The sequence below is a fragment of the Bufo bufo genome, chromosome 3 (genome assembly GCF_905171765.1).
Source record: "Bufo bufo chromosome 3, aBufBuf1.1, whole genome shotgun sequence".
NCBI classification, from domain to species: domain Eukaryota; kingdom Metazoa; phylum Chordata; class Amphibia; order Anura; family Bufonidae; genus Bufo; species Bufo bufo.
This window is the reverse complement of record NC_053391.1, coordinates 373,320,070-373,335,785: the sequence shown is the minus strand read 5'-3', so window position 1 is coordinate 373,335,785 and position 15,716 is coordinate 373,320,070. Positions and strand designations below refer to the sequence as shown.

The 15,716-nt window shown below is 42.6% G+C and overlaps 1 protein-coding gene across 1 annotated transcript in view; it reads right to left on the bottom strand.

Annotated features, from left to right (window-relative positions):
* Positions 1-15,716, bottom strand: part of VMP1 (vacuole membrane protein 1) — a 178,446-nt gene that overhangs the window by 26,027 nt on the left and 136,703 nt on the right. Inside the window, 2 exon segments of the mRNA XM_040424665.1 lie at positions 7,158-7,219; positions 13,490-13,606. Coding sequence (XP_040280599.1) covers positions 7,158-7,219; positions 13,490-13,606 — 179 coding nt within the window.

Below are 15,716 nucleotides of genomic sequence, written 5' to 3'. Positions count from 1 at the left end.
TTTCCGGTCCATTCGGGTGTCCTGTGACCCGATGAACCGGAAAAAGACTGCGATCGGTGGCGTAATTATACACCACCTATCGCAGTCCGAGGATTTGGAGAGGCGTTGCTGGCCCTGGTGCTGAACGCCGCTGTCCAGGGTGCTGATTGGAGCAGGGGAGAGAGGCGCGAGATTCAAACTTCCTGCGCTCCTCTCTCCCCTCCTCTTCCTGTCCAGCACCCTGACCGTGCAGCACCGTTCGGCACCAGCTCCTGCGTCCCCCTAATCGCCATCCATCACCCTCCTGCACCCATCGCCACCCAGGTAGGTTAGGGTCAGTGAGGGAGAGGCACCGTTAGGCAGGGAAAGAAGGGAAAAGTTAGAAAAAAAAAAAAGTTCTTTTATTTCAAAACTTTTTTTGATCCATCAGACCCCAGACCCCCCCACCAGCCCCGCACCCCCCCCCACCCCCACCAGCCCCCCCACCCCCCACCAGCCCCCCTTCCCCTCACCACCACTTTTTTTTTTTTTTTTTGCGTGCGCTGACTGGCCGGCACTTTTTAGCGTCCGTCCACTGTTAGCGCATCGCCCACCCCACCACCGCACCACCCCACCGACCGCTGATCAGCGTTGTACCGCTGATCAGCAAATTTGAACTTTTTTTTCCTAACACTTGCCCTTTCTTTTTTTGCCTTTTTTAGTACGTGAACACCCGTTGCCCCCACACACACGCACATATAATAAAGGTTTCCACACACGCACACTTACACGCACACACACCCATGGCCCGCCGGATGTTCTCGGCCGAGGAGGCATACGCCCAGATTGCCTCCGACTCTGAGAGCCCCAGTGAGGATGAGGATGACCCCACGTTCCTTTTGTCATCCGCATCCTCCTCATCATCATCGGATGATGATGAGCCACCGAGGCGGCGGAGACGCCGCCAGGCGGAGCCAGGGGCCCCACATGCTAGGGATCCTGTGGCCCACCCTAGTACGAGCCGCCCTGGGGTTCGTACTGGTTTCCCGGCCCACCAAATAAGTCCACCGGAGCCCCCTGCCGATGAACTTAGTTGGTGTCCCCCAGTGGACTTTGAGCCTGAGATTCCGGATTTTGCTGGCAATCCTGGAATCCAGATTCCCACAGTGGGGTTTACTGAAATTGACTATTTTAGTTTTTTTTTCAGTAACCCACTGGTGAATCTGATGGTGGAGCAGACGAATCTGTACGCCCAACAGTTCGTCGCTCAAAACCCAGGCTCATTTTTGGCTAGACCCGGTGGCTGGACGCCGGTCAGTGCAGCCGAGATGAGGACATTTTGGGGCCTCGTGCTGCATATGGGTCTAGTCCAAAAACCCAGTGTCAGGCAATACTGGAGTGGGGACGTCCTATACCAGACCCCACTGTACAGTATGGTCATGACACGCTCCCGGTTTGAGGCCGTCCGGAAATGTCTGCATTATTCCGATAATGCAGCATGTCCACCCCGAGGTGATTCTGCCTATGACCGGCTGTATAAGATACGGCCGGTCATCGATCACTTTGGGGCCAAATTCATGGAGGCCTACGTACCTGGAAGGGAGGTCGCGGTTGATGAGTCTCTCGTTGCGTTCAAGGGGAGACTCAGTTTCCGCCAATACATTCCCACAAAGCGGGCGAGGTATGGCGTGAAGCTATACAAAATTTGTGAGAGTACCTCAGGGTACACTTACAAATTTCGTGTGTACGAGGGGCGAGATTCCCGTATTCAACCCCCAGAATGTCCCCCCACTCTGGGTGTTACCGGGAAACTCGTGTGGGACCTTATGTACCCACTGCTGGATAACGGTTACCACTTGTACGTGGACAACTTTTATACCAGTATCCCCTTGTTCAGGTCCCTTGCCGCCAGATCCACGTTCGCTTGTGGGACCGTGCGGAAAAATCAACGCGGCCTCCCTGCCTACCCCCTCCAGGTACCTATCCCCAGGGGTGAGACCTGTGCCCTTACCAGTGGAAACCTGTTGCTGGTCAGGTATAAGGACAAGAGGGATGTCCTTATGCTGTCCACAATCCACAGTAACAGCACCACCCCAGTCCCTGTGCGAGGTACCGCGGCAACGGTCCTCAAGCCCGATTGTATCGTCGACTACAATCGGTATATGGGAGGAGTTGATCTCTCTGATCAAGTCCTCAAGCCATATAACGCCATGCGCAAAACCCGGGCATGGTACAAAAAAGTTGCGGTCTACTTGGTACAGGTTGCCATGTACAACTCTTTTGTACTATCCCGAAGCGCTGGCAGCACAGGGACATTCCTCCAATTCTATGAGGCAGTCCTCAAGGCCCTGATCTTTTCGGACCGGGAAAGAGCAGGCCGGAGTACCTCGGGAATTGGAGGCGCCCGGATCGTCCCTGGCCAACACTTTCCAGGTGTGGTCCCCCATACTGGAAAGAAGGGACGAACCCAAAAAAAGTGCAGAGTGTGTCACAAGAGGGGGATACGGAAGGACACCACCACTCAGTGTGACACGTGCCCCGATCATCCGGGCCTCTGCATTATCGATTGCTTCAGGGAGTATCACACTTCCATGGAGTACTAAATTTTTATAATCCCCAACAGTCCACTAGAGAACATAAAAAACTATGGCTCTCAGACTTTGGAGACACGGAAACATTTTTTTTTTCCCAAAAAAATATTAGTTTTAGTGCAGGCATCCTCAAACTGCGGCCCTCCAGATGTTGTAAAACTATAACTCCCAGCATGCCCAGACAACCTACAGCCATCAGCAGGGCATGGTGGGAATTGTAGTTTTACAACATCTGGAGGGCCGCAGTTTTTAGGATGCCTGCTTAGTGTCTCCAAAGTCTGAGAGCCATACATATTGGGCATCGTCGCGTGCGTAAAAGTCGTCGCTATAAAAATAACTTTTGCCCAAACGCCTCGGATGAACGGTGTTAAAAATATAAAATAAAAACGGTGCCAAAACACCCATTTTTGGGCAAAATTTCCATTTGAATCCTTTTTGCCGGTAATAAAGCTAGGGTTAACAGCCAAACAAAACTCAATATTTATGGCCCTGATTCTGTAGTTTGCAGAAACACCCCATATGTGGTCGTAAATGGCTATATAGCCGCACGGCAGGGCATAGAACGAAGGGAACTCCATATGGTTTCTGGAAGGCAGATTTTGATGGACAGTTTTTTTTTTGACACCATGTCCCATTAGAAGCCCCCCCTGATGTAGCCTAGACTAGAAACTCCAAAAAAGTGACCCCATCTAAGAAACTACACCCCTCAAGGTATTCAAAAGTTACTTTACAAACTACGTTAACCCTTTAGGTGTTCCACAAAACGAAATAGCGAATGTAGAAACAATTTTAGAATTTAATTTTTTTGTTACATTGCCTCAAAAAGAGTAATATAGAGCAACCAAAAATCTAATTTACCCCTAAAATAGTCCCAAAACAACAACCACCTTATCCCATAGTTTCCTAGATGGGGTCACTTTTATGGAGTTTCTACTCTAGGGGTGCATCAGGGGGCTTGAAAGGGTACATGGTGTCAATAAACCAGTCCAGCAAAACCTGCCTTCCAAAAACCATATGACGTTCCCCTTCTTCTATGTCCTGCCGTTTAGCCAAACAGTAGTTTACGACCACATATGGGGTGTTTTTGCAAACTACAGAATCAGGGCAACCCATTTTGAGTGTTGTTTGGCAGTTAACCCTTGTTTTACTCCTGGAAAAAATGTATTATATTGGAAACTTTTCCAAAAAATAGAAATTTCAAAATTGTTTCTCCATCTGCCATTAACTCTTGTGGAACACCTAAAGGGTTAACAAAGTTTGTAAACCCAGTTTTGAATACCTTGAGGGGTGTACTTTCTTAGATGGAGTCACTTTTTTGAAATTTCTATTCTAGGGGTGCAACAGGGGGCTTCAAATGGGACATGGTATAAACAAAACCAGTCCTGCCAAATCTGCCTTCCAAAACCCATATGGCGTTCCCCTCCTTCTATGTGCTACCGTTCGGCCAAACAGTAGTTTACGACCACATATGGGGTGTTTTTGCAAACTACAGAATCAGGGCAACCCATTTTGAGTGTTGTTTGGCAGTTAACCCTTGTTTTACTCCTGGAAAAAATTGATTATATTGGAAACTTTTCCAAAAAATAGAAATTTCAAAATTGTTTCTCCATCTGCCATTAACTCTTGTGGAACACCTAAAGGGTTAACAAAGTTTGTAAACCCAGTTTTGAATACCTTGAGGGGTGTACTTTCTTAGATGGAGTCACTTTTTTGAAATTTCTATTCTAGGGGTGCAACAGGGGGCTTCAAATGGGACATGGTATAAACAAAACCAGTCCTGCCAAATCTGCCTTCCAAAACCCATATGGCGTTCCCCTCCTTCTATGTGCTACCGTTCGGCCAAACAGTAGTTTACGACCACATATGGGGTGTTTTTGCAAACTACAGAATCAGGGCAACCCATTTTGAGTGTTGTTTGGCAGTTAACCCTTGTTTTACTCCTGGAAAAAATTGATTATATTGGAAACTTTTCCAAAAAATAGAAATTTCAAAATTGTTTCTCCATCTGCCATTAACTCTTGTGGAACACCTAAAGGGTTAACAAAGTTTGTAAACCCAGTTTTGAATACCTTGAGGGGTGTACTTTCTTAGATGGAGTCACTTTTTTGAAATTTCTATTCTAGGGGTGCAACAGGGGGCTTCAAATGGGACATGGTATAAACAAAACCAGTCCTGCCAAATCTGCCTTCCAAAACCCATATGGCGTTCCCCTCCTTCTATGTGCTACCGTTCGGCCAAACAGTAGTTTACGACCACATATGGGGTGTTTTTGCAAACTACAGATTCAGGGCAACCCATTTTGAGTGTTGTTTGGCAGTTAACCCTTGTTTTACTCCTGGAAAAAATGTATTATATTGGAAACTTTTCCAAAAAATAGAAATTTCAAAATTGTTTCTCCATCTGCCATTAACTCTTGTGGAACACCTAAAGGGTTAACAAAGTTTGTAAACCCAGTTTTGAATACCTTGAGGGGTGTACTTTCTTAGATGGAGTCACTTTTTTGAAATTTCTATTCTAGGGGTGCAACAGGGGGCTTCAAATGGGACATGGTATAAACAAAACCAGTCCTGCCAAATCTGCCTTCCAAAACCCATATGGTGTTCCCCTCCTTCTATGTGCTACCGTTCGGCCAAACAGTAGTTTACGACCACATATGGGGTGTTTTTGCAAACTACAGAATCAGGGCAACCCATTTTGAGTGTTGTTTGGCAGTTAACCCTTGTTTTACTCCTGGAAAAAATTGATTATATTGGAAAATTTTCCAAAAAATAGAAATTTCAAAATTGTTTCTCCATCTGCCATTAACTCTTGTGGAAGACCTAAAGGGTTAATAAAGTTTGAAAAAACAGTTTTGAATACCTTGAGGGGTGTAGTTTCTAGAATGGGGTCATTTTTGGGAGGTTTCTATTATCTAAGCCTCACAAAGTGACTTCAAACCTGAACTGGTCCATAAAAAGTGGGATTTTGAAGATTTCTGAAAATTTCAAAATTTGCTTCTAAACTTCTAAGCCTTGTAACATCCCCAAAAAATAAAATATCATTCCCAAAACAATTCAAACATGAAGTAGACATATGGGGAATGTAAAATCATCATAATTTTTGGGGGTATTACTATGTATTACAGAAGTAGAGAAACTGAAAGTTTGAAATTTGCTAATTTTTCAAAATTTTTGGTAAAAATTGTATTTTTTTATGCAAAAAAATTAAATTTTTTGACCCAATTTTAGCAGTGACATGAAGTACAATATGTGACGAAAAAACAATCTCAGAACGGCCTGGGTAAGTCAAAGCGTTTTAAAGTTATGAGCACTTAAAGTGACACTGGTCAGATTTCCAAAAAATGGCCTGGTCCTTAAGGTGAAAATGAGCCCGGTCCTTAAGGGGTTAAATCTGAATACAAAGCTATCATAAAGTATTATGTCCTCCGACATGGGAAAAGTCCCTCAAAATTATTATTTTTTTTTACTAAATGGTTAAACAAAAACATAAGAAAAACAATTTAAATTTAATATAACTATATTTGTATTGAATCACAGATTTAACGTGTCAATAATACCACAAGTTAAATTATGTAAAAAAAGAAAAACTAATTAAAAATTGATCAAAAAGGCCAATGAAAAGGACAAGTTGAGGACATGGGCGCAGAAGCAAGGACTTATTCTGAAAACAAAAACAAAAAAAACCTATAAAATAGGTATAAGGTAATATAATTTTATCATGTTATTAAACCCACATCGTGAATACTGTAACAAAAAAATTAAAATAAAAAGCCAAAAACAGTTTTTTTTGTTGTTTTTTTTACCGCCAAAACACCCCAAAATACTAAACTATCAAAAAGTGTTATGTACCCCATATAAACCAATAAAATCTATTGCTGGTCCTTAAAAAAAAAAAAGTATATACCGAGAGAAAAGTTTTTAGTTTTTTTAAAAATATAAAATAAATATAAAAAATAACTAAATTTGTATTACTGGAATCATACTGACACACAGAATAAATGTAACATGTTACTTATGCCAGACTGTAAAATAAACATTGGATAACGTGAACTGTAAACTGCTTCCCTTTTCCATTACACCCCTAAAGAGTTAGTAAAAGTCAAATCAATTAGTTATATCTATACCAAAATAGTGCAAAAATTCTGCTACATTAATGGAAAAAAAAAGTTATGTGTCTATAAAAACTAAAAAAACTAAATATAATATTTGGAAAATGCAGAAATAATAATTAAAAAAATGTAAAATGCACACACCTGGTGCCGGTAAGTGGAATGGCTTAGTAACTGATGACCGAACTGGAGCTTGTATCTGAAAAGTCTTTATCAACTAATTCTAACTTTCATCTCGTGTGCCCCTATTGTTCATTTAGGTAAAGGAATATTTAGGATGTGAATCATGGACAAGCATCAAATCAGGACATGCAGACACGCTATTAACTCATGGTTTGTCCATATATTGTGTTTAAAGGTGGTTTTGCTCCACAGAGGGGAAGACCAAATGATTGCAGTTCTTGGGAATAATCGTAAGTCTGCACGAAGGGGAATGGTAAGTACGAGGCTGTTAATCTTGTTGCTCATTCACTCAAGTCAATTGTTACTCCATTACTCACCCGATTAAAGACACCATCTGCTCCACGATGTGCTTACTGAAAGTTATGATAACAAAGAGCTTCTGCAAAGGGAGGAAAGAACATGGTCAATTCAGGGAAACAAAAGTGGATAGAAACAATGAAACAAGAATACAAAAAATATAATGTATCCAGATAAAGCCAAACTTCCCAGCTTTATTAGGCAACATAAGGCATGATATATATACATCACATACATCTAAACAGTCACTTTGGAAAATGGAGAAAAACAGTATTTTTAATTGACGTTGGAGCAGAGATGTGCTTAAGGTGAAAAGCTGAGTGGAAAAGATAGACTCAACCGGAGCGTGCAAGAAGAGATGAGCATTTTGACTGCAATATTAAAGGGCTTGTAAGAGTTCTTTTTTTAATTTTTGCAAATTCAGAGGGCACCCTGAAGCCATGATGTCCCATATAGTGCTGCAGACAATCACAGGCCTCAGTGGTGCATGATGAGGCCAGTGACTGGTTGCTGAGATATACAGGATGTCGCTTTTGCAGCTAAAATAATACGTTATTTCTGCAGACTGATGCAATGTGCAATGCTCATGTCCTATTAAAATACACTGAAATGCAATGTGGTAAAAAGCAAAAGCGCATCATGGCTTTCTTGCTATGGCAGGATGGGCAGGAAATAAAGAGCAGTGGGAATCGGAATGGCATCAGAGGGGAATTGGTGCAAGCCTCTTTAACCAATTGTTGCTTGAATACCTCTTTAACCACCTAACTGTTTTGCCGGAGTCCAGCTCCGGCAGTGGCAAAAGTAGCTAACTGGAGGGGGAGGGCTGCTTTATATGCTATGTCCTTAATGATAGCAACTGGTCTTGTTTGAAAGCTTATAGACCAGGGATGCTCAACCTGCGGCCCTCCAGCTGTTGTAAAACTACAACTCCCACCATGCCCTTCTGTAGGCTGATAGCTGTAGGCTGTCCGGGAATGATGGGAGTTGTAGTTTTGCAACAGCTGGAGGGCCGCAGGTTGAGCATGCCTGTTATAGACAATACCAGAATGACAACATTGTGTTCAGTACAGGGGAAGCTATCACTGATAGAAATCGGGATGTTGTTAATGCAGCTGAAAGTGAAAGTAAAAGCAGGTTTTACACTCGCGATTATTCCCGACTCGATTTCTAACAGTTATTTCTCCTCTGTTGCTTTGAATTTAGTATGGTCTTGTATGAAAGCCTGGAATATCAGCTTTCAAACAAGACCAGTGGCATGTTTCTAGCTGCTACCATTCAGGAGATAGCATCTAAAGCAGCCCTCCCCCCTCCAGTTAGCTACTTTTCCCATTGCCGGAGCTGGACTTGGGCAAAAGCGTTAGGTGGTTAAAAGGGTTCTCCACCATTTTCATATTGATGGCCTATCCTCAGGATAGGCCATCAATATGAGATCAGCAGGGGTCCAACACCCAGCACCCCCGCCGATCATCTGTTTAAAGAAGCCCTGATACTCATGGGAGCTCTGGTGAGCGCTCTGGCCTCCTTGCAGCTTACCATGCACAGGGATAACATATGATAGTGGCTGTGCCTGATATTGCAACTCAGCCATTCACCTTAAAGGGCTTCTATCACCAGATTTGGTCCTATTTAGCTGACTGACACTAGCGATGTGCTAGTGTCAGCAGTCCATAACAGTGTTCTTACTTATCATCTGTCTGCTGCCGTTCACCTTAAAAACGTACTTTTATAGATATGCTAATGAGCCTCTAGGTGCTATGTGGGCGTCATTAGCACCTAGAGGGCTCCGTCCACTAACCATTTCAGCCGCCCATCGAGTCCCTCCAGCCCGCCCAGCTCCTGTTGATTGACGTGAAACTTCTCAGTATCTCTTACCCATTCCCGCGCCGTGCGCTTCTGTATTCGGCGCAGGCGCAGTGAGTGAATGCCGCGCTCCTGGTGCCGGCTTCCTAACTGTAACGTAGTTGGCGCAGGCGCAGTGAGGAAGCCGGCGCCGGGAGAATACAGAAGCGCACGGCGCGGGAATTGGTACGAGATACTGAGAAGTTTCACGTCAATCAACATGAGCGGAAAGGGCTGGAGGGACGTGATGGGCGGCTGAAATGGTTAGTGGACGGAGCCCTCTAGGTGCTATGTGGGCGTCATTAGCACCTAGAGGCTCATTAGCATATCTATAAAAGTAAGTTTTTAAGGTGAACGGCAGCAGACAGATGATAAGTAAGAACACTGTTATGGACTGCTGACACTAGCACATCGCTAGTGTCAGTCAGCTAAATAGGACCAAATCTGGTGGTAGAAGCCCTTTAATGGAGCTGAGCCTAGGCCATGTGACCAACAAACGTGATGTCACATGGGCTAGGAAAAGGCTGTGGCACACACAGAGCCGTGGCCTCTTCATACAGCTGATTGTGGGGGTGCAAACTGTTAATAAATAAGTCACGCACCAGATACAACACTTTAAAGTAAATGCACTAAAAAAAATGCACAAATAAAATGTTAAATGTGTGTGATTGTGTTTTGAAGCACTTTCTTGATAATTCACAATGTCAACAAAAATGGTTAATCCAGGCGAGTAATCTGAATAGGATTCTATACTTGACATAATCTGTATGTTAGGATTTTGCAGCTAATCTTGGGTGTGTAGGGGTTGGTGAAAAATACCCACACACCATTAGTAATATTGTAGAGGTCATTACAAGATCTGCAGAAAAATTTGTTCAGGGTTTATCAAGGGAGGCCAATTTTCTAACACATGTACAAGTATAAGAAAAACTGACATTAGAAAAGTTCCCATAATTGCAGATAAGTAGGAACTAGGCCCTGGACATATACATATATATATATATATATATATATATATATATATATATATATATATACATATATACATATATATACACACACACATTTTTTTAATGCCAGTTTTATCAATGTCTTAATAAAACTTTTCTAGAAAAAAAAAGATTTCCATAGATTATAGACAGTAGGTATGGGTGGGGAATAAAAGTAATAAAATGTTAAAGCAATAAAAATAGTTTTATATTGAACTATAAAACCATTCATGTACCTATAAAACATTTGCCACGTCTATGGCATGTGTGATTACCTCTACAGCATAGTACTGAGTTTTTGAAGGGCATTTTAAAGCGATAACAAGTACACTCACACAAATCACTATTAATCCTTGGAGACATGATCAATTCTGGCCTCCATCCCCAAACACTTTAGACTGGCAAGTTCATTTCTGATTTCTGGCAGTGATTTGTTTCTGTATTGTTACTATTAAGTAATACGATCTTTAAGGTTATTATGTATTCATCCCTATCCTGCATCACATTTACCGCACCATGGAAGATGATGGCGCTAATAGTACATAAAACATATACGATATTTAGGCAAGAAAAAACCCCACCAAGTGCAGACAGCACAGCAATACACTCATTGTTAAAAAGGATTTGCATAAGGTATAGCCATAGGAAAATGTCATGGCTAACCACTAATTTCCTGAGCACGACATGCAGAAGTTCTATTTTAAAAGTGGCTGTATATAATAATGTGTTCATTATAACTTATGGGAAATCTATTATCTTGTGATTTCATACCAGGCACTTCAAGACGAAAAAGATAATTTAGTCAGATGCTAGTGCCTTGCTGTCTCAAATGTCCCCAAGCGGGTTAAATTCATTTACACTACTCACAAAAAGTTAGGGATATTTGGCTTGTGGGAAAAATTTCAGGATGAACCTAAAATGCACTCTAACCTTTACAGGTGAACTTAATGTGACCTTCTCTAAACTTTTGAATGCAGATGTCCAATTGTTCAATGTTTGAGTACTTTTTGCACAACTTGCTGTTCTCTAACAAGGAGCTTAACAGCAAAAGTCACAACAGGTGTTTGATCCATGAATTGCCCAATACATTTCCGGGTTTAATTAGAATTGGTATTTAAACAGTCCTCCTCACCATGCTGTTTACATTTTGACATCATGAGACCAAGACAACAACTAACAATTGATCAACAGTACCTCACCATTGCGAGACTTCAAGCAGGATGTTCTCAGACGGAAGTGACCACTGAGCTTAGAGGGTCACAGTGTGTCATCAGCAGTATGGAATAGAGATACAGAGAGAATGGAAGAGTGACCGAAAACAGAAAGGCATAGATGTGGACATCCTTTGGCCACATCCCACACTGATGACCGCTTCTTTGTGAACAATGCCCTGCGGAATCGGATGATGAATGCCACACAACTCCAGGCACATTTAAGGGACGTGAGAGGCACCCAAGTATCAAGTCAGACTATTCAAAACCATTTACATCAGCGTGGTCTGAGTGCTAGACGACCTGCAAGAGTACCCGATCACAGGAGTCATCATCTTGCATGGGCCAGTGCTTTTCACTGATAAAAGTTGATTCACGCCGACTATAAAGGTAGATAGCATTCATGAAAAGAAAAAAAAAAAAAAAAAAAACTTTATTTAGAAAATAATATAAAAGGCTATCTGCCCTAAAAGAAGAATTAAAATGACACGGAGAGTAGGGGAAAATTGTGCCTCCAGAAGTGATTTGCTGGAATATCACCCACTAGGACACTGAGCAAGGTAAATACATCCACACCTTCACCATGTCCACTTGAAACAGCGGCATTGTGGTGTCAAAACACGCAGACATACACTATCTGGAGCGCACACCAGACGTAGCCACTAGCTTTGTTAAAGTCCTAGGTATACTGGAACCTGAGGTATTGTTTGACACTGTGATAGCTGAATCCCTAAATGAATCCTCCTATTATAAGGCTACTAACACCATGCTCCTAAGCGCTTGTCGCGTTTCATTGCTGTAAAGACAGCAAGTCATCAGGAGTGACATGGAGAAGAACACACATACAGTACATTGCGCGCCACTGATGGCGTGCACACAACAAACAGAGCCGGAGGCGCACAATGTACTGTATGTGTGTTCTTCTCCATGTCTCTCCTGATGACTTGCTGTCTCTACAGCAATGAAACACGTTGAGGGCTTAGGAGCATGGTGTTAGTAGCCTTATAATAGAAGGGTTCATTTAGGGATTCAGATATCACAGGGTCAAACAATACCTCAGGTTCCAGAATACCTAGGACTTTAACAAAGATAGTGGCTAGGTCTGGTGTGTTTGAGATATCCTATATCATCTGTATGTGCGCTCCAGATAGAGTGTATGTCTGCATGTTGTGAAACCACATTGCCACTGTTTCAAGTGGACATGGTGAAGGTGTGGATGTATTTACCTTGCTCAGTGTCCCAGCGGGCTAGTGGGTGATATTCCAGCAAATCACTCCTAGAGGCACAATTTTTCCCTACCTTCTGTGTCATTTTAATTCTTCTTTTCGGGCAGATAGCCTTTTATATTATTTTCTAAATAAATTTTTTTTTTTGTTTTTCTTGAACGCTATCTAGCTTATGCTTTTTAGCGTAAACATAGTACCATCTTATAGTTAAACACACATTGATTCACGCTGAGCAGAAATGATGGCCGCCAACGATGTTGGAGACGTTAAGGAGAGTGCTGTGCATCAGCCACTGTTGTCACCAGACAAGCCTTTGGTGGTGGCGGTGTTTCAGTGTGGGCAGGCGTGTCTAGTCAATACAGAACTGCCCCACTGTTTGTGAATGGTACAGTGACAAGCCCATACTACTTGAATAACATCATTAATCCAGTCATTGTGCCTCTGCATGAACAACACAGGCCTAATTTCCTCTTCATAGACAACAAGGTCGCATCATTAGGGAACGGCTGCTGGAGACTGGGGTACCTCAAAATGGAGTGGCCTGCACTTTCTCCAGACCTGAATCCCATTTCAAACCTATGGGACCAGCTGAGTCGCCGTGTAGAGGCTCATAACTCTGTACCCCAGAACCTCAATGACCTGAGGGCCTCCCTTCAAGAAGGGCGGGATGGCATGCCTCAGCAGACAATAAGTCGACTTGTGAACAGCATGAGACGTTGTTGTCAAGCTATAAATTGATGCTCAAGGCCACATGACAAGTTATTGAGACATTGACATTTTTTGTGGGGGTATACCCACCACTGTTGTTGTCTTTTGTTTCAATAAATTGTTTGCGATGAAGAAATCACCATTGCATACTTCTACTTTGATATAATATCACTGTGGCGTGAACTTTTTACATAAATTTCACCTGAAAGCCAAATATCCCTAACTTTTGAACCAACATTTGTTCCTAAACATAGGTGGAAAAGCATAAGGGATAGAACAAAACAGGAGAGGGAATACTTTAAAGTACTCTTCCTATCACTCATGTATTCCAAATTACATGTACACACAGACAAAGTTCAATGTAGGCAAATCAACTTACCTGAATGTGCATTTTAATTATTGCTTTGCCAATTAGAGTGGCTCCAAAGAAAGTCCAGAAGGGCACAAGAAAATGCCCACATGTTATTCCTGCCAGATCAAACAATGGATTTGGAATCTGAAGAGAAGAAAGTAATAACCAGTAAACACCACTAGTCAAACTATTTGTTTCTGAAAAATGCCTGTTGCAATGTGATAACACCTAATATAACATGCATGTACTGCTCAACAATAGAACAGGACATCTACTAAAAATACATATGGGGTCATTTATCAAACTGGTATAAAGTAGAACTGGCTTAGTTGCCCAAAGCAACCAATCAGATTCCACCTTTCATTTTTGACAGCTCCTATGGAAAATAAAAAGGTGGAATCTGATGGGGTGCTATGGGCAACTAAGCCAATTCTACTTTACACCAATTTGATAAATAACCCCAATAATCCTTATAATTATATTCCGGAAATTAATTTATGAACAAATGCTTTGTCTGAACCATCATCCTGAATGAGTAGAAATCAATCGAAAAATCAAATCTTGCCCGAGATCTTTCCTGCCTTGCAATATTAAGCTACACGATCGTGGATCCATAAAATATGGATACCGGCCATATCCATACCGCATTTATCTAAGAGAACCTTCTATTCTGGTCTGTAAAATGGACAAGAATAGAACATGTTCTATAATTTGGGGAAAGGCCACACGGATGACATCCATGTGCTGTCCGCATTATTTGCGGCCCCCATAGAAATGACAGGGTCCGCGCCCAATCTGCAAAAAAGGGGAAACAGGCGCTGACCCAAAATACAGTCATGTGCATGAGGCTTGGAAAACAGTCTCCAACTGTTTTTTTTTTCCTGTGAAAGGAATAAATCAGAGCAACACGTCAGGTTTCAGGAAGTGAGTAATACTGAGTCATGTCAATATCAGCTATATGACTTCAATGTATGTGGACACCTGAACATCAAGTCCATATGTGCTAGTTAGACATCTTGTTCTAAAAACCCTGGGGCATTCATATAAAAATTACTATATCCTTTTCTGCTTTAAGAGCCTCCACATAGCCTCTTTAAAATGTTTAAAATTTGGAAATTGGAAATCATATTTATATGACTAATAAACAACTCCAATGTAGAAAGTAGAGTGCTGGGGGTTACAGCTATAAGTAAGGTCAAGCACTTCAAATAAGTCCTAACTGCTAATCAGTCTTCCAGTTTATCCAAAAACCGTAAAAAGGGGTGCATGTCAGAACCTTATGCAGACCAGTAAAAATGCTTCAAGCCAAACATGTCAAGCCATTTCCTTATGAACCTCACACTACAACGTAGTAGCTGGTGATACTTTTGTGTTGCAACACAAATCTGTAAAATTCCACTTTATTGAAAAATTAAAAAATTAAGGGGTCTAGTTGAAACCACAAAAACCAGCCCCCCCGTCAGCCAAAGTTTACACAGTCAGTCTTCAGGCAGCTAGCAAAACAAGATATGTCCATCAAAGTGCAAGATGGTGAAGCTCATTGTTTTCAGATGCAATATTGGTGTTCCTTACATCACTCCAGCTAACATTTATGGTAATGCTCGGCCTGAATATAGCCATGAAGGCTATGTGATCCTTGAACATGGGAACAAAGACTATGAAGCTCCTGGTGACTGGTTACTGTTGCTGCACCCTAGGAGAGATGGGCTGACCTTGCCATGTGCTTCAGCATTCAGATTCCCAATTCTGTGAGATTGTGGGGGTATCACTTCACAGCTGAGCTGTTAATCCTAAGCAATTCTAATTTTCTATTTAGCAAGTAAGGCCTTTTTCACACTTGCGTTGTCCGGATCCGGCGTGTACTCCACTTGCCGGAATTACACGCCGGATCCGGAAAAACGCAAGTGTACTGAAAGCATTTGAAGACGGATCCGTCTTCAAAATGCTTTCAGTGTTACTATGGCAGCCAGGACGCTATTAAAGTCCTGGTTGCCATAGTAGGAGCGGGGAGCGGGGGAGCAGTATACTTACAGTCCGCGCGGCTCCCGGGGCGCTCCAGAATGACGTCAGAGCGCCCCATGCGCATGGATGACGTGCCATGCGATCACGTGATCCATGCGCTTGGGGCGCCCTGACGTCACTCTGAAGCGCCCCGGGAGCCGCACGGACGGTAAGTATGCTGCTCCCCCGCTCCCCACTACACTTTACCATGGCTGCCAGGACTTTAGCGTCCCGGCAGCCATGGTAACCATTC